This window comes from Agrilus planipennis, unplaced genomic scaffold, assembly GCF_000699045.2.
Source record: "Agrilus planipennis isolate EAB-ADULT unplaced genomic scaffold, Apla_2.0 scaffold28, whole genome shotgun sequence".
Taxonomy (NCBI): domain Eukaryota; kingdom Metazoa; phylum Arthropoda; class Insecta; order Coleoptera; family Buprestidae; genus Agrilus; species Agrilus planipennis.
The window spans coordinates 1,268,854-1,294,989 of NW_020438897.1; the positions used below are offsets into that span (position 1 = coordinate 1,268,854).

At 33.4% G+C, this 26,136-nt stretch overlaps 1 protein-coding gene across 6 annotated transcripts in view; it reads right to left on the reverse strand.

Moving 5' to 3' along the window:
* Positions 1 to 26,136, reverse strand: part of LOC108744567 (GATA-binding factor C-like) — a 131,817-nt gene that overhangs the window by 88,611 nt on the left and 17,070 nt on the right. For 2 of the 6 annotated variants that reach the window (XM_018480413.2, XM_018480415.2), the window contains exons 2-3: positions 13,328 to 14,962; positions 9,094 to 9,583 (exon numbers count right to left, since the gene is read on the reverse strand). In XM_018480413.2, coding sequence (XP_018335915.1) covers positions 9,094 to 9,325 — 232 coding nt within the window. In that variant the 5' untranslated portion in view covers positions 9,326 to 9,583; positions 13,328 to 14,962. The other 4 variants (XM_018480414.2, XM_018480416.2, XM_018480412.2 and 1 more) reach the window with 4 other exon arrangements.

The following is a 26,136-nucleotide window of genomic DNA, read 5'->3' on the forward strand; positions in this document are numbered from 1 at the left end:
AGACGCGGTTAGGATCCGGAAATCCAGTGTTTCTTCAGAAGACAGCCGTGTCAATTTCTAAGTTAATGTCTAGTTTCTTGTAAAACAGAAAGAAGAACAGGACAAGCCTCATATTTATCTCACGGAATACAGTGACCACCTATGCCATCTGTGCGTAGAATCGTGAAATGAATCTGTAGTCAGTTTTGCAATTATTTGAATAATTTAAAACCGATTAATAAATTCATGGACGTGTTGGGTATTGCAAGGCCTATTTACCATCAGAGGTAATCACATAAATATTAAAAATGTCTCAAACATCAAATAAACAATAAAAAACCGACAGCGCTGCACGTTCGCGGATAACTTATTCTGTATTAGCCATCCATATAGCATCGGCAGATATGTCCGGGAATATTTATTGTTGCATTTAAAATACGGTCTCCATAAACACCTTTCCACTGTTGTGAGGCCTGAGCTTAACGTCTTTATAAGTGTAAGCACATAGCGTCGTAAACATGTTAAATTAGCATATTATTGTACTCGGGTAACTATCAAGATAGGTAATCGCGTAAATTGGAATCCGTGGTCTATCGTAAAACATCAGCAAAATAATAATAAAGTAACAGCAGCACAAGAGATTTTCCTTTCTATTCAGCAACCCGTCCATTAATATTATTATATCTGCACACTGAACTCACACATCCATGCACGTATTAACGTCCTATTCATTATAAATAATTAAATTTTTTGCCATTTACAGTGCATTTGACCTGCTTTTACTAATCACCAACTTCTATTCTAGGTACCTTCCTCCTTTGGAAATGCTTTGTGTGATGTAAATGATTATTCAATATGATATCGTTACCCAAAACACCTACAAACCTATAAAATTCACTTATTGCTTTCCAAAACTAAAAACCTTTGAAATAAAATTTTATTGCCAATATATTAAACATTCACACAATCAAAATAAACCATTAAAGTGAATATATTATATTATTGTATTTCTAAAAGAAAGAATGGAGCACAGAGGACTCTATGGAAGTTAATAAAAAATAGGCGAGATAGGTTGGTGGGACACCTTCTCAGGCATGAAGGTCTAGTCAGGAACATATTAGAAGTACAAATAGGAGTAGAGATAGACGTAGATTAGATTACTCTCCACAAATAATTAAGGATGTGGGATATTCTAGTTTCCGGTAAATGCGAAGATTAGCTCATGTTAGGAAGGAGTGGAGGTACGTGTCCAACTAGTCTTAGGACCGACAACCAAATGAAGTTTCTTTTCTTCAGAGACGGTGTGTTCTAGCAGTATTCGACAAGAGTATCTTTTCATACATTTTTTATTGCACTTTCAGAATATTATATTAGGTTTCATTCGCTTCTGAGAAATATAGATCAGAATATGCGATCTATATTTCTTTCCTAACATTTAAAACCTTGCATCTTTGAAAGAAAACCTGCTATCATCTCCTCTTAAAATAATTATTCTTTCTCTAGAATCTACTCATAATTTAGAACTATTAAGGATTCGTACTGTATGGAAACCAGGATTTGAAATGTATATACAGATATGCCAAAAAAGTTACACATTTCTATTTCGGTATTTTTCTTTTTATGTCGACGTGGCTGACTGTACAATTAAGTGAAAATGTGGAATATATGTTTTCAGTCACGTCTATTTAAAAATATCATCTGCTTCTCTAAAAACTGTCCTAAAGTAATCGAACCCTCAAAATCATTTGAACAAAGCGCAACACCCCTCATATTTATATGAAAAGATGGCCGGAGATATTTGTACAAATTTTCCTATATTAAATTTTATTATTAGATATCTATTATGTTTCAAAAACCTCATGAGCTAATTTCTGATTATTTTAATATTGTATCCTGCCGGTACGTGTAGGTAAGATTTCTACCAAATCTAATACCAGTTACACGAAATTACTTTATCGCAGAAACACAGCTTATTCATTTTAGCAGCCTCCAGCTCTTACACACGTTAATTGATATTAGGTATTAATAGTAAATTTATTTCCTAAACAATTAGCGGGCAGATCGCTGCAAATATTGCAGCTATATTAAAGCAAAAAGTCCTAATACTCGATACGCGCTTGGTTATCTAGTCGAAAGAACAAAAAAACTCCATAATTTATTATAGAATTACATAACTTCCACAAACTCGAGGTAGTTAGGTCGTAACAGTGGCAAATGGTAGGCGTGAAATGTGGTCATCAAAATTATATATAAAGCAAATATATTATTAAATAAATTAAACATTTTTAATAATGTTTCTGTTAGGTACTCCCATGGACAATCAAGGACAGTTAAGGTTCAGAATCGAAATTATGATTAAGCTAATCGCCTAAATTTTGTAATATAGTAATGAAACATATAAATCACGACTTTTTTATTCATCATAGTATAGGTTCAGAGCTATAGAAATGCCAAAATAATCAGATATTATAATTTAATCAGTATCTATACTAGATCCGACGCTAGATTTCGCCAGTCTTCCTTTTTGTTAAATAGCAGACCAAATGAATTCTTTGACTCTCCGTCAAGCTGTCACGGTATCCTTTATATAAGACAACTATTGAACTGGGACACATGAAGCAGCTCTGCGCATTGCTTCGGAATACCACACTTTTGATCACACAGCATCTCTCTACACCAATTTGCTAGCACAAAGACGTTAATTTAGACGAGTCAGTGAGCTGTAGTCAATCCAGCTTTTAGTAATGAATGAATTTGAGTTCTTAAATACTTATTTGTACAAAAAAGTTAGATACACCGTTTGTATAAGTACCAACTTCTCTTGTTGGAGACACCACGATCCGGAATAGGCCGCTGAATTCCTTGAATCTTTTTAATTAAATATGCGAAAGTTTCTTGTAGACAAATCAACGGCCATCAAGTACCGGGACCCCACATCGTATTACAAACTCTCTAGCAGGCTATCGTAATAATAAAATTGTAATAATAATAATAATAATAATAATGGCACGTACAATTACAAATACACGTACACACATAGTGCAAGTATGTACTTTAGTTGTTGTGGAAGTTGGAGTTATAAACGGAGGGGTACGCGGGGGACGTTTTTTTTTTCGATGTCAGCCCAATATGCGCCACATCAGCATTACAAGCGAAAACATATCTCGGCGTTCTTTGCTGTGGCCGCAACCACGTCCAATATCTATCCAATAAACGTGTTACAATATGTAACAAAGTATATGATCTGTTTTATGAGTAAGCAACATTCTAGAATGACAGTGCATTATAGCGGAAGCGTACTATATAGCCGATTACTTATAATTCGAATCCAGGTCGAGTGCGGGAGAGATATTTTGCTCTATAATTTTTTTCCGAAAAGGATGCTAATGCAGGATCTGAGAAACAAGCAGGATAAACATAATCAAGCAATTTGGTTTCAGGATTGCAAAATCGAATGACTAAAATGGGTTACCATATTGGGGGTATAACTATAGCTCAATGAGTGTTAGGGAAAGTAAAATTTCCCTAAAATAATGTTTTTTCTCTAAAAATTAATTAAAGAATTAGTTATTTTCATTGATTATTCCATAAACTTTACAGTTGTAACAGCATTGTAAATTAATGAATACTAAATGAACTAAGGACGTAATCAAAGAATTGAAAAGAGGTTGATACTAATTAAATCAGTGAAATTAGGTAGTAAACAATAAGAAAATAATTTCATTTTGCTTAAATGGTAAAATAAACAATTGAAATTGATATTTCGTTTACCCCTATAAAACAAAAAATAGATCAAACTTAATTGTTCACCTTTTTATGTAATATTTCTATTACATTAGACAAACACATTTCAAAATTGGGGGAATTTTAACAAAAGCAATAAACACCTTACTAAAAAGAAATGTACATCAACATTTATAAGCAAAATTATTGTACTAGTAGAAAATCTTTTTGGACAGAAAAGGTCTTTTAAAGACAAGTAAAAGAACACAGAAACTCAACCTTAAATGATGACATTGATATTAATTAACAATTCCCTGTAACTTAATGACATCTAGTTTTTAAGATTCATTTGACAAAATAGTATTATTTAAGAAAGACTTATTAGATTAGTAGTAACCGGCAACTGAATGATATGGAACGCACTGAAGATACCATCTGCTAAACATAGAAAAACTGGAATTAAGGAAAATGTACGGCAGTATAACCCAAAAACTCAAACTGCTGCAATTTAGTTGTTGAGTTACTTTTGTATTATGGAGTCATGTTTATTGAATGGATTCTAATTTAAAAATATACAAATATAGTGTTCTATGAAATGAAGTAAAAAGAGTGCCACCATCTTATAATTTATTACGCTTGCCCTTAATTGCAATCTAAAATTCCATATACGAAATTTTACAAAAACAATTCGGAAAATATCTAGCTGTCTTAAACTGAAAATTTTCTTTACTACGTATTGTAGGTAAATCTCTTCAGTAATAAGGATGAATAAAACAGTTAATTTTATATGGATTCAGTTATAGAAAAGTTCCAAATGAAATAAATAACAATCACTTAATAAATTCGCCCAAAATAGACTATAATAATGGAATTACTTTCTTTTGTTTATAGTAATTTGTTGAACGTGATACGCCACTGGTTCGCAGTTCGTTCTACTACATCACGTCCGTGTTTCCCAGAACGCATGAACTTGTGGGGAAAATCGATGGTCGTTATCCTGACATACGTGTGGATAGGAGAATGGCTTGGCGGTATAGGTCGTTTCCACATTTCCAGCGCAAAGACACACGTATATGTACAGGAAAAATATCGAACGAATGCAAATTCTTTGGAGAAAAATCATTATTTGTGAGAATGAATGTTTACCGCTCCATTTTGGACCATTAACCGAAAAACTCGAACTTTATTTACTGTAATCCTCGGCAAATCGAAGAAAATAGAAATTTTTCCAGAACAGTCAATATCAGAAATCATTTTTAAACTAAGTGAATTTCTCTGTATTTAGGAAAATCTTCCAATTTTAAGTATTACGCCTATGTATAGTCAGATATTTTTACTTCACTTCAACGTTACGGCTCAAAAGAGTAGAAATATTTCGAAATACGCCTTTTTACAATTAAAATATAAATTATCTGTATCTCTCGAAAAACCTATTCGTTAACTTAAATACTTATAATCTAGACATTTTTAGCATGTCCCTTGAAAATCACAGCGAGGTTATTAATTTTTAAGATTAATAAAGCGTGTAGGTAGATAATATGATAAAAAGAAATCGTCCCTGAAAATTCCTTCATCGCATAGGTAATGCTACTAAAAAAAAAAAAAAATGAAAACCTTTATTGGGCAATACTATTACTAAGATAGGTATAGCAAAGGATTCATATTCCAAATCTTTATTGACAACGAATAAAACAATTTGTTTACCATCATACGAGCTAGAAATTGTAGTTCAGTAATTAAATAAAATGTTAATAAATTATCCTTTAATACCTGTTTAATATATTCGTAATACTGGTAAAGCGTATGATTTAATAATATGTTTAATGAATATAAGAAGCAAAAGTAATATATCATTTCATATCATCAGTTCGGATAACCATTAAAGTATTTAAATACTGTGATTTATTTAAACATGTAATAACTAATGCAACAGACAATTAGTATTTTTATGGCAATATCTTAAAACTTTTGATACCTTCGTGTGATAAGATTAATTTATAGGCACTGCGTAACCATTAACGTTCAACAATTCCATTAAAGCAAGCACCTCCGCGAAAACAGAGTGAATTCTGCCTCCACGTGTGCAGATAATACAAAGTTAATGTACTTTTCACAAATTAATCCGAGACATATGAGATAACATAATCGATTCGAAATGTAGTTTGCATGCTAAAATAGCTCCCTGTCTTTTCTGCGCAAGTACAACTTAATTATTTCCTTATTTCTTATGTTCGTTCTGCCTCATTGCACTGATTAGTCGTTTATAATAAGAAATTAGCACTCCTTTTAAATAAAAAACATTTAACAACTGCCAAAGGAAAGCAAACTTAGCTACCCATTTTGATGTCTAATAGAAATAGTTAAAAAGAAAAGTAAAATATCACTAAAGTAATTACAAAGGATGGGTGTTCCGGTGCCTAAAGCATTAATATATGTACTGTCAATGAGCTTTTTCATGCGTAAACCTTATTATGTCGTTTTTAAAGTTTTGACAATATTTTATTTACATTTTGTTATAATTATAATACTATATAATTATGGAATACTCTAAATAAATGATTTTTGAAAATTAATTGAAAAATAACGAGTATTTATGGCTTTTTTGTGTAGGTTCTAATATTTTACAAAAAGAAGCAGATTCTCACTGATTTATACCTAAAATTAAAAAAAAAATAACTGCCGATAGTGTGATAGTTGTAATAGCTGTAATTTTTAACCTTAATACATTAATGAAAAATTTAACCCTTTGTTTTCTGCTAAAAACGCTGTCTATATTTGTCTGTATATATTTGCTTTTTTTTCTTGTAGCTATTGGTCACGTCACATCGATTTTTGTCATTGAAGATTTTAGTTTCAATTTTAACAGTATCAGTTTATCCCGGCAACACGATACCCGCGTTCGCGTTAAGTGTCGCATATAAAAAATGAATGTACTGCAAATGGGGAATTAAATAATTTTTCAATAGTTTATGGACAGGTGCACTGGAATATATCTCAAGATTTTATCGCTACTTATTCCAAGAATTCCCTCGGCACCGTGCCATGTAACATGATAGCTCTGCTCATGGATGTAATAACTTCGTTGCCTCCATGACACACAAATTCTTCAGGTTGTTAACCAGATACGACACAATGACTTAAAAAATAAAGAGTTTTTCGTGATTTATACCATTTTAGGCCCAACCCATACCACAACGATTCCAATCCACCTTCCCTTTCAAGATATTCAATTTATTAATTACTAGATTTTAACCGCATCACATAAAGCTAATTTTTCTATTCCGAAAGAGTATTTTTTCTGTATAAAAGGTACCCTATGTTCTTTTCTGTATCCCTAACAATTTGTGTACAAAATTTCACGACCATTAGTGAAGTATAGTTAAGGAGTGAAATTGACCAAATAAAACTAATTTCTTCTATCCCTCGGGAAAAATGTTATGTTTTGGATAAAAGGTATCCTACGTTTTTTTCTGTACCCATAGCAACCTGTATACGAAATTTCATGATGGTTTATTGAGTATTTAAGGTGTGAAAACGTAACAAACAAACTCACTTTCGCATTTATAATAGTGGTTAGGATTTTAAAGCCTGATCATAAATATAAGTACGTATTTATCTATGTTTCTATATCAAAACACTAGAAAATTCGTCACCTAGTTCAAAACCTACTTATAAATATAAATAACTGATTCATTTAAATGCAATTTTGATTGACGAATTACACTTTTTAAAAAAACTCAATATTCATTATACATTAGTTAATTTGAATGGGAGTGAAATAATATAGATAGGTACCTAATATAATTTTAGACTCGCTAATTTAAATATTTACATTTTATATAGATTGGGTTCCGAACCTAGAGGTAATTAATTCTGCGGGGATAAATCAGCTATTTAACAAGTAGATATAAGAAGGTTGGTGACAAATCTGGAGCAGGAAAATCATTGTTCAAATTACGATTTCAGGCCGACGTGGTACGTGTACAATTTCTTACGTTTTCGAAACCGTTGATCATGGTAAAAAGTAATAAAAATTTTTAAAACCTTCAGCCTACCACTACAGTTCCTACTATTAGCAAAAGTATATATTATTAGTTGATCTAAAACTGAATTGAACTAATGAAAAACTAGGTAAAAAAATTTATATGAGTGGAAACGTCAAATATATACCTACATCAGCAAAAATATTAGACAAGAAAATTTTTTAAAGTGTTCTTAATCTTGTTTAACGTTTTGTTCAAATTGAGAATGTTTCGTAGCTTTGAACTTTCTCAGAATCCTAAAACTTTTTATCGCACTATCAAATTCATAAAGCAAACAAAAGAAATAATAAAATTTACTTCACTTTTAAATTAGGTATCAACTTACAAAAACAAACGTAAATAATTTAAAGAAATTTTTAATTTTACTTAACAATTGTTTCACCTAACATCTGAATATAGAATTTGTTGAATTTTTCCACTTTATTCTCAATATTCAAAATAAGTTTCAACCCAGTAATGTGGTAGAATTTATCTCTTATAAAGTTTATATCTAGGTAAAAAAGATATTTTGCTATTAACGATTTGCACCCTTACTGAAATAAACAATCATTATAAAAAATGTTTGTGGTAGGCTAACAGGAATATTGTACATAACTTAAAAAACAAACGGTTTGCAAACAATTTATACAAGTGCTGTATAAAATGTATAATTGGTCAATATGTCTTAATTGCCAAAAACTGTTTGCTAATTTCTAGTAGAGGTATCTGTATATCCAGGTATTAATACATTTACAGAATGGAATGTCGATGGCCTTTCAACAAATTGTAGAATGAGAGAATAGAAAAAGAAATCACAATGAATTATTTTCTGGAATCACCATCAGGTACCCACATAATTACTAAATAATTAACCAATGTTCATTTCGTAATGCCTTTTCCTTTCTTTGTAACAATGAATTAAATCCTTTTACTATACTTTAATGAGTAGCCATTTATTAGACTTAGGCATTTGAGTAGGTACCTGCATTCTAAAGAGCTTGAATACTTAGTTATACTGCGTATTATAAATAAATTAACATTTAAGAATTTGTGTCCTTATACACACGACCCTCTCCAGCGCAAGAATATCTGTTCATCAAAAATTTATAATTATCTATTTAAAAAAAAAATGCATATATGTTGCATCCTAGATATCCATTTTTACACTACCAAAAATTTCATTTAGGTAATCAAAAATGTATCTTTCTCCATAAAGTTACGTTGAATTAAGAAAAAGCTTTTCTCAGAACATACCGGGTCGTTTATATGTGAAAAGCTTCATATTTTATTCACAACTTTTTCTAGACAGTTATATATATTGTATGGAAGTGGCGCAACTTCATTAAATAAAGAAAAAAAAAGGACTTACCGTGACCAGCAACAGTCCCATAGGGTGAGTGCATACTCTGATGATAATACCTAGCTGCCCGCTGACTACCGGACGGGTCCAGAAAAAAGGCACCCATGTGTTCTGCGACACTGCTGTTAATGTCCGAATTATTTTCGATGGCACCCTGCGCGGGACTTGCGGACGTGCCTGTTCGAGGCGATTCATACCAACGTCCAACCCCCGCGCTATCGTTAGTCATCTCCATAATCATTCGTAAACGGTCTTTTTATAAAACGCACATCACAATAAGTAACTAGTAACAACTACTACAACTGCATCAGCTACAGTTCGAATCAAATTGAAAACAATCACTACCGTTTCACAGTTTATATAATGGGGTTGTTGACGTAAGTCCTTTTGTTACAGTGGGACTCTTCGGTGGTAGCGTGTCGAAACCGCGATCCGGACCCGAATTTCCCGGAATTCTTCGTTCCGACGGCAAACGCTACTTGTGCTTTCTTCGCACAAACTGTAATAAAAAGGAGACAAATATTAAAAAACGCTAATCTATCGAAATCGTTACGAGATTGTTATCTACAGACGATCACTTTTAATGTTCTAATGTGGCTGAATCTCGTTTCTTTATCGTAGTCTTTTTGACCCGTGTATACACGTGCAATCACTTAATAATGTATAGCAGAAATGTTTTAGTCTGGAAAATACGATTTCTTTTGTATGTCTGCTTTCGATATACTCCAAACAAGTAGTAATTTGTGTCTGCAATTACGATCGTAGATTTACTTTAGATATCTCGATCTGAAGGCCTCCCATAATCTTAAATTGACAATGCTGATAACGGTAATGTAATCGAAAACTGTTATCCTTATCGTTTCAAATTTAAATAAAAAAGAAAGCGCGGATATTGGTACAGAACTGTCACATAAGTAGCTGTAAAATTTAAAAAAAAAATTTATTTTTGTTCCGAGAATTAAACAGTACCTAATATATTCTTATCGTTTTATCTAAAGTACCTTCAAGTGCCAATTAATATTTATCAGAGCTAAAAAAATTTTTTTTATATATTTTAGTTAATGCCTAGAAACATACTTTATCTGTTTGAATAGTAGACATTAGCGCGAGAATCGAAGAATTATCATAATCAATAAAAAGACTGAATATTTGACCAGGAGACTCCAACAGTAGATCAAGCGCGAAACCCGAATCGTAGCTCTCGCTCTCGATTCCCGTTTGCATTCGAAACGCTTCCACAACAAATTGACTTGAAATATGAGTCCGATATAAACATAAAAATATAATTGAAGAAACTTATCGATTCTCGGGTTACTTATCAAAATTAAAACAATAGATTTAGAGTGATAAACGAGCGACATTAAAACTACCTACTACAACTCGTTTCGATTTCCTATAAGCTTTTACATTTTTACGCTTCTATTCAAGATTGAATCGTACCGTTTTCATAAGTTTTCCAATTGTCGGAAAATAAAACTGTTTTCCTTCTGGGAGTTTCATTCTCAAGTTGTTATCCTTCGGATGGAATTAATCTTTAATATTAAGGCCTTATCAACCAATAATAACAATAGCGCCTAAAATTAATGAGGTAATTAAGTATCCACATCTGTATTGTATCAGGGTCCTGATTAGTGATCGGATCATGAAAGTAACTAACTGATAAGAGTCGGTACTTACCGATATCACACAATTTCCTGTTCAAGCACATTCAGTACCACTGATCACAGTCAAAGGCAAAACAATATTATCCCTTCACAGATAAGAGAGCCGGTTATCACCGATTTACAGTGTGTGGAATCACTACGAAACAAGCACGATGGCTAACGCGCCCGCACTGAGTGTTAACGCAATGAGCTTTTGACGTTTCCCTTGGCAACGCATTTCGGGAACGGTCGTCCCAATTCGTTCCCATCAAAGATTCAATTGGCTGAGCTTTCGCTTTGGAGGCGTTCCATGAAACGTAAAGGCGGATCTCACTTGAGTTGAGGAGCTTTATCCTGAAATATTTATTGAGTTTTACCTGGCTTTTTGTAAAGTTTTGTTGTTGTATCCTTGTAGGACATACAGGAGCCGTTTTCAACACTCAATCGTTTGAAATTCGTGGATAGTTTCAGGAAAAGTTGGAAATTTCAATGAAATCGCAATTCCATGAAGACGACAGACTAAGTATTCGTGGAGTCAGGATAATACTGATCCTGAAAGCTTTGAACGCTGATGCTTGAATCTGCTGAGACACGGATCCGAGAAGATCGAAGATGCCGAAGATGATTTCTTTATGGTTCTTGAGGAGGGAGATTATCCAATCAGATAAGACCTCTAACAAAACACTACTATTTGACAAAATGGCGACCACAAATCAAGTGGCTCCGCCTCTGTACCGATTGTCTGCCCCTTTTTCATGCTCATGTCTGGCATTGGTTCTCTCTTCGATTATTTCCTTTTGCGCTTGAATGTGCTGTTTTGAAGCAGATCTATCTTTTTATAGCGTCACATTGAAACTCAACATTGTCGTCTGTTTGTTGGCATAGTCACTAAATAGAGGAAAATTGACGATATTTTTCCACGTTGTCCTGCTCAATTACAGCGTACACTCACGCTTTTCTTGAAACGATTTTTTTGACATAGGTACGTGCTGGCAAATCCTATCGCAAAATCGATAAAAATTATTATCGCTAATCCGATCAAGTTGATCCGATTGTAATTTAAAGCTCAAATATAGTAGCTAAACTTTTTATCTCTTAGGTACTTAGCCTTTATCCAGATTTAATTTCAGATACTTGCTGAACGACCCCTGTATACCGTTCGGTGGTGGCAATATTGAGAACAGTATCCAATAATGCAGCGTAAAGGTATAAAACAGGTACTCGTACATATTTCCACTAGTTATTCGCGTTTGGTGAATCGCAGTTCGGAAGGAATCAGTTATCCTTCGCATCTTGGGTATAAGGTTGGCAGGTAGGTTAATGTCTTCCGCAAGTAGGGTGTGCAGAGAAGGCAAACTGGGTTTAATTAACACTACAAAAGCAATTTTTAAACTAAAATCAGTTTCTGTTACAGAATGACAGAGAAACAAGTCAAACTTTGTAGCATGCCTTAACTTTTCAAGCGTACCTGCCTACTCCTTACGTTTTTGATGCTTTTCTTTTGACAAATCTTCAACAGTATCATTTATCTGGGCTTCATAAGAGCACTTATGTGCATGCTTTTACCTACTTATTTTTCTGTAACAGTGTAATAACAATACCTAATTTCTTCTTCAATTATTTTGCCAGTTTGTAGATTTTTTACCAACTCTTTTGTTATATATCTATTATGCCAACCTTCTGCTATGAATTTGTGGTACTGTGTCGCTCCTTGTGAACTACCCGTAATAAATCATTGTCCAGTATACTTGTATTGATTATCTTTCTTCCACTATGGCTGTTGATGCTCAAAAGTTTAGATGTGGAGGTCTCTTAGACTCCTCTACTTCCTGTGTGATTTTTACGTTGGAATTGCTTGAAGCTCTCAAGAATAATACATATACTAAACAAATCTATTTATCCAATATGGTTCCATGCCTCTAATCACCTTTTATTGTGTATTTATCGACCCACTGACAGTGATAATAAAGGAAAAAAATAATGAGAACATACCAGCACATAGATTCAAACCTTGGTAAGCGGTTTTCACGTTATAGAAAAACAAATTTACGTTGTTTTTGTTGAACGATGTGATTCGAGATAAAGTCGTACGTACAACTTGAGAAAATCTTACAGAGACTGCACGAAGACGTTTGAGAAAACATGCTAGAAAATCTTCAGCAGCAATTATTTTTCTGTTCCACGAGTCAGGAATAGGTCTATTACTTCGTTTTTCCCAAACTCAAATGCAAACTTTCGAGTTCCTGAAGATGTAAATCCGTAATAAATATCAGTTACTTTCTTGAAGTAATTTTCTAATGCGAATTCTTTTGTCTGCTTTTCTTCAATATCTTGTTTGACAAAAGACTGACTTTATTCCTTGTGAAGACAACTATGGGATATGTTGACCGGTCAACCAGTCACGTACTACATTAGTATAGATCACATTTTCATTTTTAAGCACAAGGTATAATGTCAAAGCTCGGGTGAAATCAAAACGAATGATACGCAATAAAAGGTTAACAATAAAATTAACTCCTACATTAAATTATTTGAGAGTAAATAACAATGAGTATGGAGGCGTTACTACAAAAAATATAACGAGGATTATAATTACTTACATGTATTTTTCTCGATCATATGTTCCTTCATCTCCCGAACGATGTGCATAAACGATGTTGCCCTTCCGGTGACTAAGCGAGAAGGGAATGCTGTTCTTGGAGTTCGAGTAAGTCGAGTTTTTGATAATTAGTTAACCTACCCTTATAGTCAACTATCCCTGATTTTATCACAGGGAAGAAAACCTTTAAAAAAGCTTTCCTATGGAGCATGGCAAAATAAGAATACCTACACTTTTTACGTAAAATGCAGGCAATCATAAACTAATTAAAGCTACTAAAAAAATTAACAAGCATTTTTGGGGGGATTTACCTGTGCAATAGATATGCAATAATATGATTCATTGCACAATAAGACTATTATCTACTAAAAAATTAATTTGATAAAATTGATTCGTATTATTCATGTAATGTTTACACTGATAAGACTAAAATATTGTGTAGAAATAATCGTTATATTAAACGTAAAATTTAATTTGTGAGATGGTATTTACACAGCAGTAACTTGAAGCACATATCTACCTATTAATATGTATTTCAGTATTAATATTAATAAATGGAAACCCATTGTCATCATCATTTTAACAGTTAGATCTGCAGGGTTTTTTCAACCACTTTAATTTCACTTATCGTTCGTTCTTTATGAATTTATGTCAATGTAATATCCCATAATTAAAATAATTGAACGTTAAGGGCAGAGCGAAAAAGCTAAACATTTTAAGTTGGACACGTTGTGTTGATAGATTCTACGATAAACAGAGCAAATTTAATGGTTGTTAATCGATTTGAAGTACTTCACTAGAGTAAATGTTTATTTATATAATTATATAAATAGATCTATTGTCGGCTTATTACTTAATTGATTAATACATGCTATTCAATTTATTGTGCAAATAAGTACACTACACAGGGAACTTAACATTGGCCTTTAAAAAAATCACATTCATATCCATGTGTGAACTACGCACACTTCCGTTCTGATAGTGCAAGATATGTATACATACACATCTACAAGATGCCCCAAAAACATAATTATGTACTAAAACAAGTTATTACACCCCTGCATCTATTCATTAAAAAACAATTGCGTGATGAGTGCTTCAGATGCGAAAATGCTCGCCACTGATGATGGTGTGCTAACATCAAAACGTATGATATGATTTAACCCATAGCACACATCGATTCTTAATGACCATAATTACTAATAGAAGTGCGTATTTTTTCATCAATCTCCCTATCTTGTTTTAAAAAGTGTAATATAGATTAGTAAATGTACTTTACGCACTTAATGCAACTTAAATTTACTTTAAAATATTTTAGTAATAATAAGACAGGATGCTTTTTTAAGATAACATTTGGTTTCAAGTACAATATTTTTGCATATATGTGATAAAAAACTCACGTGTAAAGTGGGCTGTTTATTCCGATAATTTTTTTTTTGTAATAATCTGTTACTGTTAATAGCGTGGATCACTTTTCTTTTTTCCTTTCGAGTGGATTTCATTCAATTTAATCAAAATATAACAAGGCAAATTGTGATACCATTATCTCTTCACAATAAGAAAAGAAAAGGAAATAAAAAAAACACTTACCCCTCTCTCGTTGTAAATTATTTACCTAATATGTAGATCAGCAAACCTGCAAATAAAAATTTATTTAAAAATATTATTATTGAAACATACATATTTATACGTTATATGATTCAATTTACACCCGTCATTAAATGGTAAAAAAATATTATTTATTAATAATATTAATTTATTAGACAAGAATGATAGTTAAGTAATAATGATACACATTTGCAAATGATGTAAAATTATGAGAACCCTAAAATTAGCAAGGAACAAAATGTACACGGTTCAGTAAAATATCCTAAAATCTGTGATGGTAATGAATGAGTCTGTTCGAGTATGCCTAATTCCATGATTAGATATCATCATCAAACTCACTATTAGCCGAAATTTCAAAAACCAATGTATAGGACAACTTTTACTTGCTCTGCTTGCCACTACAGTAAACACTTACCATTATTAAAACTCAATTTTAATTTTTTAATTGACTGTTTAATCAAACTATTGCTATCCTGATTTGGATTTAAAGGTCGTCATCGGTTGGAGATCCTTCCATCTTTATCCGCATCCAGTTTCGAATGTAGAAGGACTTTTGAGCGAAACGTTAGGAAGCAATTGCAACAGACGACGACTGTTAGACCCGAATCAGGACAGCATGAGTTCCTACAGGCCGTGAAAGCCTTTACCAATTTATCAGTTTAATGAAAATTTTTTTCATTATATTTGGATTAAAATTCCAGGTATTTAATACTTATTTTGATACGTCTAAGTTTAATTTTGTTAAAGAAGAGTGTATAGATCAAAACAGCAGAAACTTCTTTTAAGGGGTAGCAAAAATTGAAAAATTCTTGAATAAGCACTTTATTATTTGATAAGTACTGGAAATTTTTCCACACGAAAATACTTCAATACCCCGTAGTATCCCTTATTAGGACTTATTTTAAGAAATCGTAAAGCACATTATGCTTTATTAATATTTTAAAATTTATTCTAATCTTCAACATTTGCTTTAAAGAGTTTTAATAACAAGCCTACAGTTGATATAAGCTATGAATACGATGAATCCTTACTCCCCATTTCATCCTCTTATGGACTAACTTTCGAATAATAATCCTTTCTTAACCTCTAAAATGCAAAATATCCATATTTCACGTTTCTATCTTGAGTGGTAGAATATTTCCTGATTATTAATGTCTGATATTCTAAGATTTAATCCAAAAATGCACAATCCACATCAGCATCAGAAATGAAACTAATATTACTCGGTTTGTATCCGACTTTGCTGCTGATGATAGCGCAGGGCTATCCAGCACTGCCGAGTAAGTTAACCAGAGCAAGAAAAGAACAAGAGGTGGCAATAATAAATATAACAAAACCACACCTTTTTGAAACAAATAACACATAAATATAAATATTCCGATGTCGATTAGTAGACAGACGGGACCGCGTACCCGGCATTAGTTCCCCCATCAATATATTACAAATTACTTGGTCTATATATACAATATTTGTAAATTCCATTAATTTTTGCTCCTACATTCTTCATGTAATTTTTTTTACATTTTTTAAAGTGATGCTTTTATTTAATTAAGTATTTCTTGTATAAGGCATTTGGAAAATAACTAACAAACGTCTATAGATTTAATAAATAACAGTTTTTGAGGACGTAGCGTATCAAACGTGAATGAAGATAAAAAAGAGATTCAATTAAAGGCGATGTTCTTATAAAAAGCATTACCCACGTGTCTGTCAACAGTTCGCAAGCTATAATTTTAACGATAGTAGCTAGAATCATCTTCGAAATCGAAGCAGAAGCAACAGCCACATCATAACACTTTAAAAGCTAAATTATATATTATTAAAATTAACAGTCTAGAAACGCTTTTAGCTCAATTCTGTTTCTTATTATTCTCGAGCGGCACATTCTTCTTCATCCTGAACATACAGACATATGTACCTTTAATTTCATACCACTCACGATCATATACGGGGTCTGTTCAAAAAGTGGGTTACGTATATTCGATCTTTTCTTTTTGTGGCGTTATGTTGGTACCTGCTCATGTCTCTCACTTATACCGACATGTTCCGCCATGTTGAATTTTCAGTTAATTTTTGACAGCTGCTTTGCTTGCATGCGTTTTGGCTCGTCTTCGATTTTTACTTATTCCAAAAAATTGATGGTAATATCTGTATCAAAATCCGTGTGAGAAACAAAACTAAGTACGCGGACGCATTCCGAATGGTGACTGTAGCATATGGTGAAGCTACCTTGGACCAAAGCAACGTTTATCGATGGTACAAAATGTTCTCAGAGGGCAGAAAAGATGTAAACGATGAGGAGCGTGCCGGACGCCCGAGCACGTCAACTACAGACGAAAATGAAGTGAAGAAAATAGTATTAACCAATCGTCAAATCACTGTTAGAGAAGTTGCTGAGGACCTAAACATATCGATTGACTCCTACCAATGATTTAATGATTTGGGCATGAGACTAGTCTCCGCGAAATTGTTACCAAAATTACTCAATATCGACCAAAATCACATTAACATTGCTAAGGAGCTGTTGAACTCAATCCGCAACGACCCAAATTTGCTCCAGAAGGTCATAACTGGTGACGAATCATGAGTTTATGGTTATGACGTGGAAACCAAAGCTCAATCATCACAATAGAAGCTGGCGCACGAACCAAGACCGAAAAAAGCTCACCAAGTTTGGTAGAATGTGAAGGTTTTCCTTACGGTTTTCTTCGATTGCAGGGGCGTGGAGCATCATGAGTTCTTGCCACAAGGTAGAACGGTCAATAAGGAATATTACCTGCAAGTTATGCGCAATTTACGCGAAGCAATCTGCCAGAAACGCCCGGATTTGTAGAAGAACAAAAATTGGCCTTTGCACCACGATAACGCCCTTGCACACACATCGTTGTTTGTTACGATTGAGGAGATAAAGACGACATGGAAAGTGGAGCTGAACAAGATCACAAAAAATGACTTATTGAAGTGCTTCGAGGATTGTATAATATCTGGTGGGAATTATTTTGAAAGGGACAAAATAAATATTCATAAATAAATAAATAATTTTTGAAAATCGCAAAATTCGAGATACTTTTTGAACAGATCTCATATGCATAGGTACATGATACTTACGTAATGATTGTCTGTAATAACTAGCTTTTTCGCGCAAAAATTTAACGAAAATCGATATAAGTACTTATCTGTTCATATAATGTGGGTTTTAGTCACCCATATGTGGTACAAATGCGTTACCTAAATACCTGCGTTTTCAACTGAGACACTTCCAAATTGTTACTAGACATACACATACATATACTTACCATAAATATTTTAATGCCGTCTAGTAACAAACTAAATGAGCTGATTATAAATTACGTAACGCAAAAGGAGTAGAAGGAGCTCCAATTTGATATAAAGTCCTGTTACGAAGGGGGAGAGAACAAGCGTTGCGTAGTATAAGGATTTTATAACTGAAAAGTTGGAAGCTCTAAACCTGTGATAAAATGGAACCCAAATGCATCTATATTAGGCGATATGGGTATATATAGTATAATATCAGCATTCTACAAATGAGTTTTCTTTAATGTTAATAAAAAGTTGTAATTGTCTAAAACCTGGACGACCTTAATATGTTGATGGGGGTAATGATTCTAAATTCATAGCTAACCCTCCCACGCTGCATGTGTTACGTAATGGAGTGGAGAGAGGGAAAGGTTAGTCCAGGTGTTTTGGTCCAGTTAGGCAAGAGGGTCGAAAAATGATGAATTTTCATTACATAATTTATGGATAGCCCAAAAAGAATTGTAAGTTTTCGGAATCTTGTGTAGGTACTGAGCAGCATGTAAGGTCACATATGTTGAGTGAGATGGATCAAGTGTTTGTGATGAAAAAAGGGATAAAGTTCTTAAATCGATTAATAATGGAGATAAGGAAATTAATAAAATTAAAGATCCCTGTGGATACACATTATAATAGTTTCATAACGTTCTCAATTTCTGAGAAAGAAATGTGGATTATTTTATTATAGTTTTGCCGCTAGCTTATATATTATTCCTGCACTTTTGCTCGCTTAGTAAGTGGAAATGATTCAGCAATATAAAATAATGTTCGGACCGTCATTAGTTAACATTTAGCTGGAAGATGCACCCTCTATGGCGGTTGCCAGTACAAACTGAAATTTATATTTTACTGTTAGGCTGTCACATTCAGGTAGGTAGATAGAAATTTAACAAAAATGAATACAAAACCGTTACGCAATTAGCGAAATATGTCTATTCCCTATTTAGAAAAAGAATCTTGGCTTTTTTAAAGTTTAAAAATGAAGGTGTAAGGATTTTTATACACTGGTCAAACATACATATTTGAGTCAATCTTCTGCACTTTTCGAATAATGCGAACAGTATTCTAATATGTTTCTAATTAAGCTGTTACTTTTGTAACGGAACCCTTATTGATCTTTCCTTTTTTGGTGGTAATCCCTCTCGGCAATTAAAAAGCAAATTGACTGATATATTTCTGCTTAACAATCAAGACTACATTTTGAATCCTCTATCATTACTGAACGCATTTAATGTGAAAAATTATTTTTCCGCACTTATTCTTATATAATCGAATTTTTGTTTTAGAAGGGATGAATTCTGAATATCGATCAAATTCTTGTACTCCGTTACAGTTACGGTTTGATCTGATTTGCTAATGGAGTCTGTACCCAGTGGATGTCCTGCAACTCCTCTCAGAAATATTCTTTTAAGGTTCAATAAATGTTCATTTATGGTTTTTCCCGTATCTGACGTTACTTGTAGCTCATTTTCTTCTAGAAATCTATCTAGAAGAGGAAAACATATAATTTTTTTATCAACACGTTCAATTCAGAAGTCAATTTTTTTAGTGTGTTTGTGGTTCTTCTTCTGGTTACGTTTAATTTATCAAATATAACAATTAAAATCATTATTGATTATTTCATTTTTCTCCTATTATCTGACTGTAAACGTTTTACATGAGCTCCTGTCTGTTTTTCTATCATACGTTTGTAGGTTTTGAATTTCTTTCTACCAACCTATCTCGCCTATTTCTTATTGACTTCCATAGAGTCCTCTGTTCTCCTATTCTTTCTAATACCTCTTCATTTCTAACCTTCTCTGTTCATCTTTCGCCTGTAACACCACATTTCGAACGTTTCTAACGTAGAGCGCCGCGTTCCAAACATACACCTTTAACAGTCTATTTCGAATTTCTAAATTAATAGTTCGGGATTCATCTCATAAAATATTAAATCGTCGAGCCACATATCTAATGGGTTACTTGGCCTTTACTGTAAGTCACAAGTAAATGTAACTACAAAAGATAAATGTTTGACGATTAAATCATGTCGATGGATTGTGTCTAATAACGTTGCGGTTAGTCCCAAATCCAGACTTTGGAATATCTTAATTCACGTTATGGTTCAAATAATGTTGTTATTAACCTGAAATTAATCTTTTACTTTACTATTATAGTTCGTTGTAAAACTAATATCGAATAAATATATCAGAGGCATTAGACCTTTTTGAGAACTCGAAACTGTCGTATTGCGTTCCGAAGTTCGAGAGTTGGAATTTGTGGTATTTGAGCACAAAAGAGACAGCAGCGACAGCTTCAGCGGCATCGAATCCGTTCTTTGGAAAACCGGCGCTATATTTTCCGTGGAGGGCAATTTATTTTTCCAACCCCAGCGTTCTTATCTAAACAGCAGCGAAAATAATATCGCGCAGATAACTCGCTGTGGCATCAGTACACTCCGAGCCAGAGATTAGTCATATGTTCGAAGCATTCCGCGTTTTATCACACAAACGCTCTTTATTACTTACACAATCCTTTTTCCAATATTTTCAATCATTTTACGCTGTTTATTCGTCAATTGGTAAATCATACTTCATCGTTAGTGACACACGTGCGTAAAAGTCACTAGTTATATCATGAGCCTGCTACTGAACGAATTGTTTTGCTATTTTTCAAATATTACGGTTACTACTCAAATATAGAACAATTTTTTAAAAAAAAAATCCTATAGGGATCAAAATACGGCTTAAGGCTAAACCATTTGACAGAGTACTGTCCGAATCTGATGCATAAATGCACTTTCCATTTTTTACGTCGAAAAAAAAAACTCAAAACAAAAAAATACCTTATCTAACTTTCTGTCGACAGATTTAGAAAATAAAGTAGAGGTAACTAATCTAATCTATTTATATTAACCGATTTTCGTTAAACTGTACTTATTGTTATGGTGTTATTATTTATTGCGTAATACATACTTATCAAAAGTTTCAATTTTACACGATTATGTACTTACAATAAACCCATTTGATATTGATTAATACATTTCTGTAGCCGCTCTTTATTCAACGTAACAATCAATTTGAACGTTAATTTTATCTATAAAAATATAATACTGAAACAAGTCACAATTTAAGTGTATGAAAACAAATTTCGTAATATTATTGTTATACATATAGTCCAAATATTGCTTGTTTGTAAAATTAATAATTATTTATTATTACTCAATATTTGTTTAGTGTGGTAGTAATTCACGGATTTAAATATAAAAATTGATATATTTTTGACGAATTGTCATTATTGATTTTAAACTATGTAGTTTTTTCCAGGGTGGCGGTCAAATAATTACACAACTTTATGTTTTTTGTAACGTTTCGATTCATTCAACCATCTTCACACTTTTGAAGTGTTACTGCTTGTACACAGATATTAACTTAATTTTAAACATTCTTTCTTGTTGAACTACTGCATACTTAGTACTAAGTGAAGATGGTTGAATAAACCGAAACATTACAAAAAACATAAAGTTGGAAAAAACTACATAATGTAATAGTAACGGCCAGGAATCTAATTTAAATTGATTGTAAAGTGAGAGAGGAGTTGAAATGCTCGTTTAGCTTTTGGTAAACGAACAGTAATAAAGACATCGGTAAAAATCATTGCGGTGAGTGTACCGAACATTATATATACGCCGCCCCAAGAGTGTGTTTTAAAAGTTGCCGCTATAAATTGTCCCGAAGCGATCCCTGGATCTCGCCTTATCAGTCCCAGGGCTTCTTCTTACTACGCCCCACGACACCCTATCCGACATATATCTCTTTTATTTATTTTGCTCTTTTTTGTTTAGACGGCGAGGCGGCGGCGTTCCTTGTTAAATTAAAATGGACCCCGCATCGCATTTTATACACTCTTGTATACACAATACATTAACCAAAGACGATCAAAAAGTCAATTAAACAAGAACAAGAATAAAGAAAAGTCTACATTACTGGTAATTTTTGCGAACTGTAACGATTGGACACGAAGCAATGTTCGATTAAATATCTAAAGTGTTTCCTTATCGCTGAAGGCATGGACTAATGGTGGAAAACGTGCGGCCTCGAGGCCGCATGCGGCTTACGTGAGTTTCTTGTGCTGCCTCCATGAAAGCTAATTTTTGTATTATGTCATATTTAACGATATGATTTACATCTGTGTTGGGCATAACACGAATCGTAGTGATACAGTGCTGCAGGTCCGAGGATCTTTCGTATTTTTAAAATTAAGTCATCTCTAGTTGACAAATTTCACATGTAGCATTTATAGGTATATCAACATATACGGTCTCTTTTATTACTTCCTAATTTAAATGTGACATCCAATGGTAAAACCCTTGCTCTAGACGGGGGTATTACATGAGATGATAAATATATATAATCTATAAAGATAAAGTGCTGGTTACGCAAGATGGGATTGCTACCCATAATTCTATGGGTAAAAGTAAATGAAAGTTGGTACTTTTTCATCTAAAGAAGCTACAGTGTGATGAAATGGTTGTAGTACCTAATCAATTCAATTATTTGTAAATCTAAATGAATAAAACAAAGTCGGGTTAGTTACACCATTTAAACTCAGCAACGGCTGGACCGACTTTTGTTGTATTCGTCTCCGCCCCGAATAGCAGAATAACGATTAAAATATCGGAAAATTTATTAATTATAAGTTTAGCTAAAAGTTTACCGGGTCAGCTAGTAACTATTAAATGGTGCTTTCGTTTCTTAGTTATAATGGCTAAAATTCTACATGAATTTTTTGAATTGATGGTATTCTAATTACGACTTAACTGCTGTCGTCAGTTGGAGTTGCTTCCTAACGTTTCGCCAGAAAGAGTGGCGAGTTTCTTCAGAGGTCCTCGACTTCGGCTTTTAGACCCTAATCAGGACAGCATCAGTTCACCAACTGGCCGCGAAAGCCTTTACCAATTTATAAATCCTTAAAATATATATACATATTTCTTTTTTAGTACAAATTAAATATTGCTTTTTGATCAACTTTCTTTTTTTAACACAGAAATGAAATATGATCATCCATCGTTGTCTGTCCGACAAAGTACCAGCTACTTTTAGTTAAGAGATCTTTCTTTATCTTCACTTAAAAGCCCAGGTAACTTTCAATGTTTCGACATTCTCTTGTCACGAACAAACATAATCCTCGAGACGTCATATTATACGTCGAGGATCACAAAAATTACAAAACGACCCTTAAGCACACTTTACGCACACAGACATAAATTGTTGGCGCGTAAATAGAAACCGTCTAATGGCAAATCTCGTGCGACGATGGTGGAGGTGGTGGTGGGCAATCTGATGAAATGTCCGATAAGCGCGAAGGTTAACATTTGTTATGTTACAATTGTGGTCCGTGTGCTCTTGCGTGCGGACAAATCGGAATATATTTTGGCAGTGCCGAGGCTGACCAGCAGCCTCTCTCTCCTCAACCGTAGGGCCTAATACTACTACCATACTACCTGAAAGAGAGCCCCGTTCCCGTTATCTGTTCGCCTGATCTTTGCGGTCGCACCCGTTTATCTCGTTGTAAATATCGGGAGAACGAGAGCGTGTGCCGCAGCTGAAAACGTAAAACGTAACACAACAACAGAACTTTACGTGTCGATCGAAGATACGTTTATTTTCATTCTGTTTCGGATCCAACTTGCCAATTGCTTTTATCATCGGCATTATTGCCCTGTCGTACACACGCACTTACGTTCTGATGTCTGATCGTCTCCTATTTCCTTTTTAGTAGATACTCTTAAATTTCGACGAAGCCATAAAGACACTAACCGACATGGATCTTCTACAGACTTATCGAAACAGAGTTAGCCTGTTATATGACAATATTTACGTATTCAATAATATTCATTATTAAATTCCGTATTAATTACTATGAATAAGCGTTTTTCAAAGCAATTTATGGTTCCCTAGTCTCTAAATAATTATCAGTAAAATAACATGACTTAAATGTATAATACCTAAACTTTAGAATGTGTTAATAATGATTCATTCGATTGTTAGTTAATTGTTAGTTAGTCCCAAATCAAGATATAAAAATGTGAAGGAAAGTAGTAGTGGAACACTAAGCAAAAATATTGTTCAATTCCACAACGAATTTCAAATTTTTGAAGTGAAACTTCTTTACGCATGGTAGGGTAAGTTCGTTTCATGCGAGTTGTTATGTAACGAAATCATGCAACGCATTTCCCCCTCTGTCTGTCCCTTTGTATGCTTAGGTACAGATCTTTAAAACTACGCAACGGATTTTAATGCGTTTTTTTTTAATAAATAGAATAATTGAAGAGGAAGGTTTATATGTATAATACATGCATAATATAGTAGAGAAACACTGATAATTTTAAAGGTCTGTAATGTGATGTAAATAAACACATTTTTTTGCGCTTCCAGGGAATAATCTGCTTTATTGCCAGGTATCATATTAAAATTGATTTTCGATAACAAATCTCGATGAACGCAGTAGGTAGGTACGTGCCCAAAATTAAGTCATTTGATCTGGCATCTTGATCTCGATGATATCCTTTTTTAATCTGAAATCTAATACGCCATCGTTGGGGCGATACGATATTGCGATAAACGGAAGATTTTTGCATCTACGATACAACTTCCGATAAAAGAGTTGATAGAATGAGTGTACACTAAATACCATTATCTTTTACAAACTTGTTCCACGTATCTTAATGGCTACCTGATCTATATATACATTATACCAAGATTACTCCAAAAAGATTACTAACCTTTTTACCTGAGCCCCTATAGTAATATCATAATAAGTAAGTGTTCAAAATACGCGCCCTTCCGAGTGTCTTCTTCATGAAGGCCTATTTTTTGTTTTGTTGTTTCCTAAGCTTCATTTTTTTAAAAAAACACTATAATTGCTTTTAAAATTATTCAAGTCGGAATTTCTTGTTTATTATGCATTCAACTTAATTGGAAAATAAGAAAACTAGTCAAAAGCTTCCAAATATCTCCAGAGATAAAAATGTTCAGTCTCCCACAGTCTTTGAAAGCGAGACTCGAGTTTCCGTCTCTCATCAAGTCCCTTTGATGTCGCTGAGAGAGACTGTCGAGAGACTGTCAAAAAAACTGTTTAGCGTCTCCAAACGAGAGACTCGAGTCGCTCAATAAGTGGTGTCTCGATAGACATGGTTAAAACTTTCTAAGTTCAACATATTTCAGAGATCCCAGTCTTTCTACGAGAGACTCGAGTCTCTCAATTTTTTAGTTTTATTCATTCAATCTCTCTGTGAGAGACTTGAATCTCTGAATTAATAATTTTAACGTTCGAGTCTCTCATACAGAGACTGTGAGAGATCCATAAAAACACCTAGGCAATAACTGAGAGACTGTGAGAGACGCTGAAAGACTCTGTGGGACTGGAGAGAGACTGAAAATTTTTGTCTGGGGCTATAGCAATTAATTTATTGTTGTTCGTTTAGGTAAATAAGTATTCAATCAACGTCACACCCAAAAATGCCAAATTGTAAATACCATCCAAAGCTCGATGCTATGCTCACAAAAACCCAAAAACTTTGTATCAGTCTAAAAAAATTTGTCAAGCTATTTCAGTTTTCTGTTGATAAATGACTACAAAAATATTGCTACTAAGAATCCAGTCATCGTCTTGTGTGACATTTCTATGGTTTATTAAGATTCATCTTATTATCGAGTTCATCCCAGAATATCATTAGGCCATCAAACAGCAGCAGCCCTCAAGCCGAGCCCTGTGCTTCTCCACTTTTCAATGTAAAATAAACTGCTACCGCTGGCTGTATAACCTATATACGTTGTTTCTGTGTCTGCGTTTCGTTTGTGTATATGCACGTACATGTGTGTACCTCATCCTCCACCTCTCTTTCGT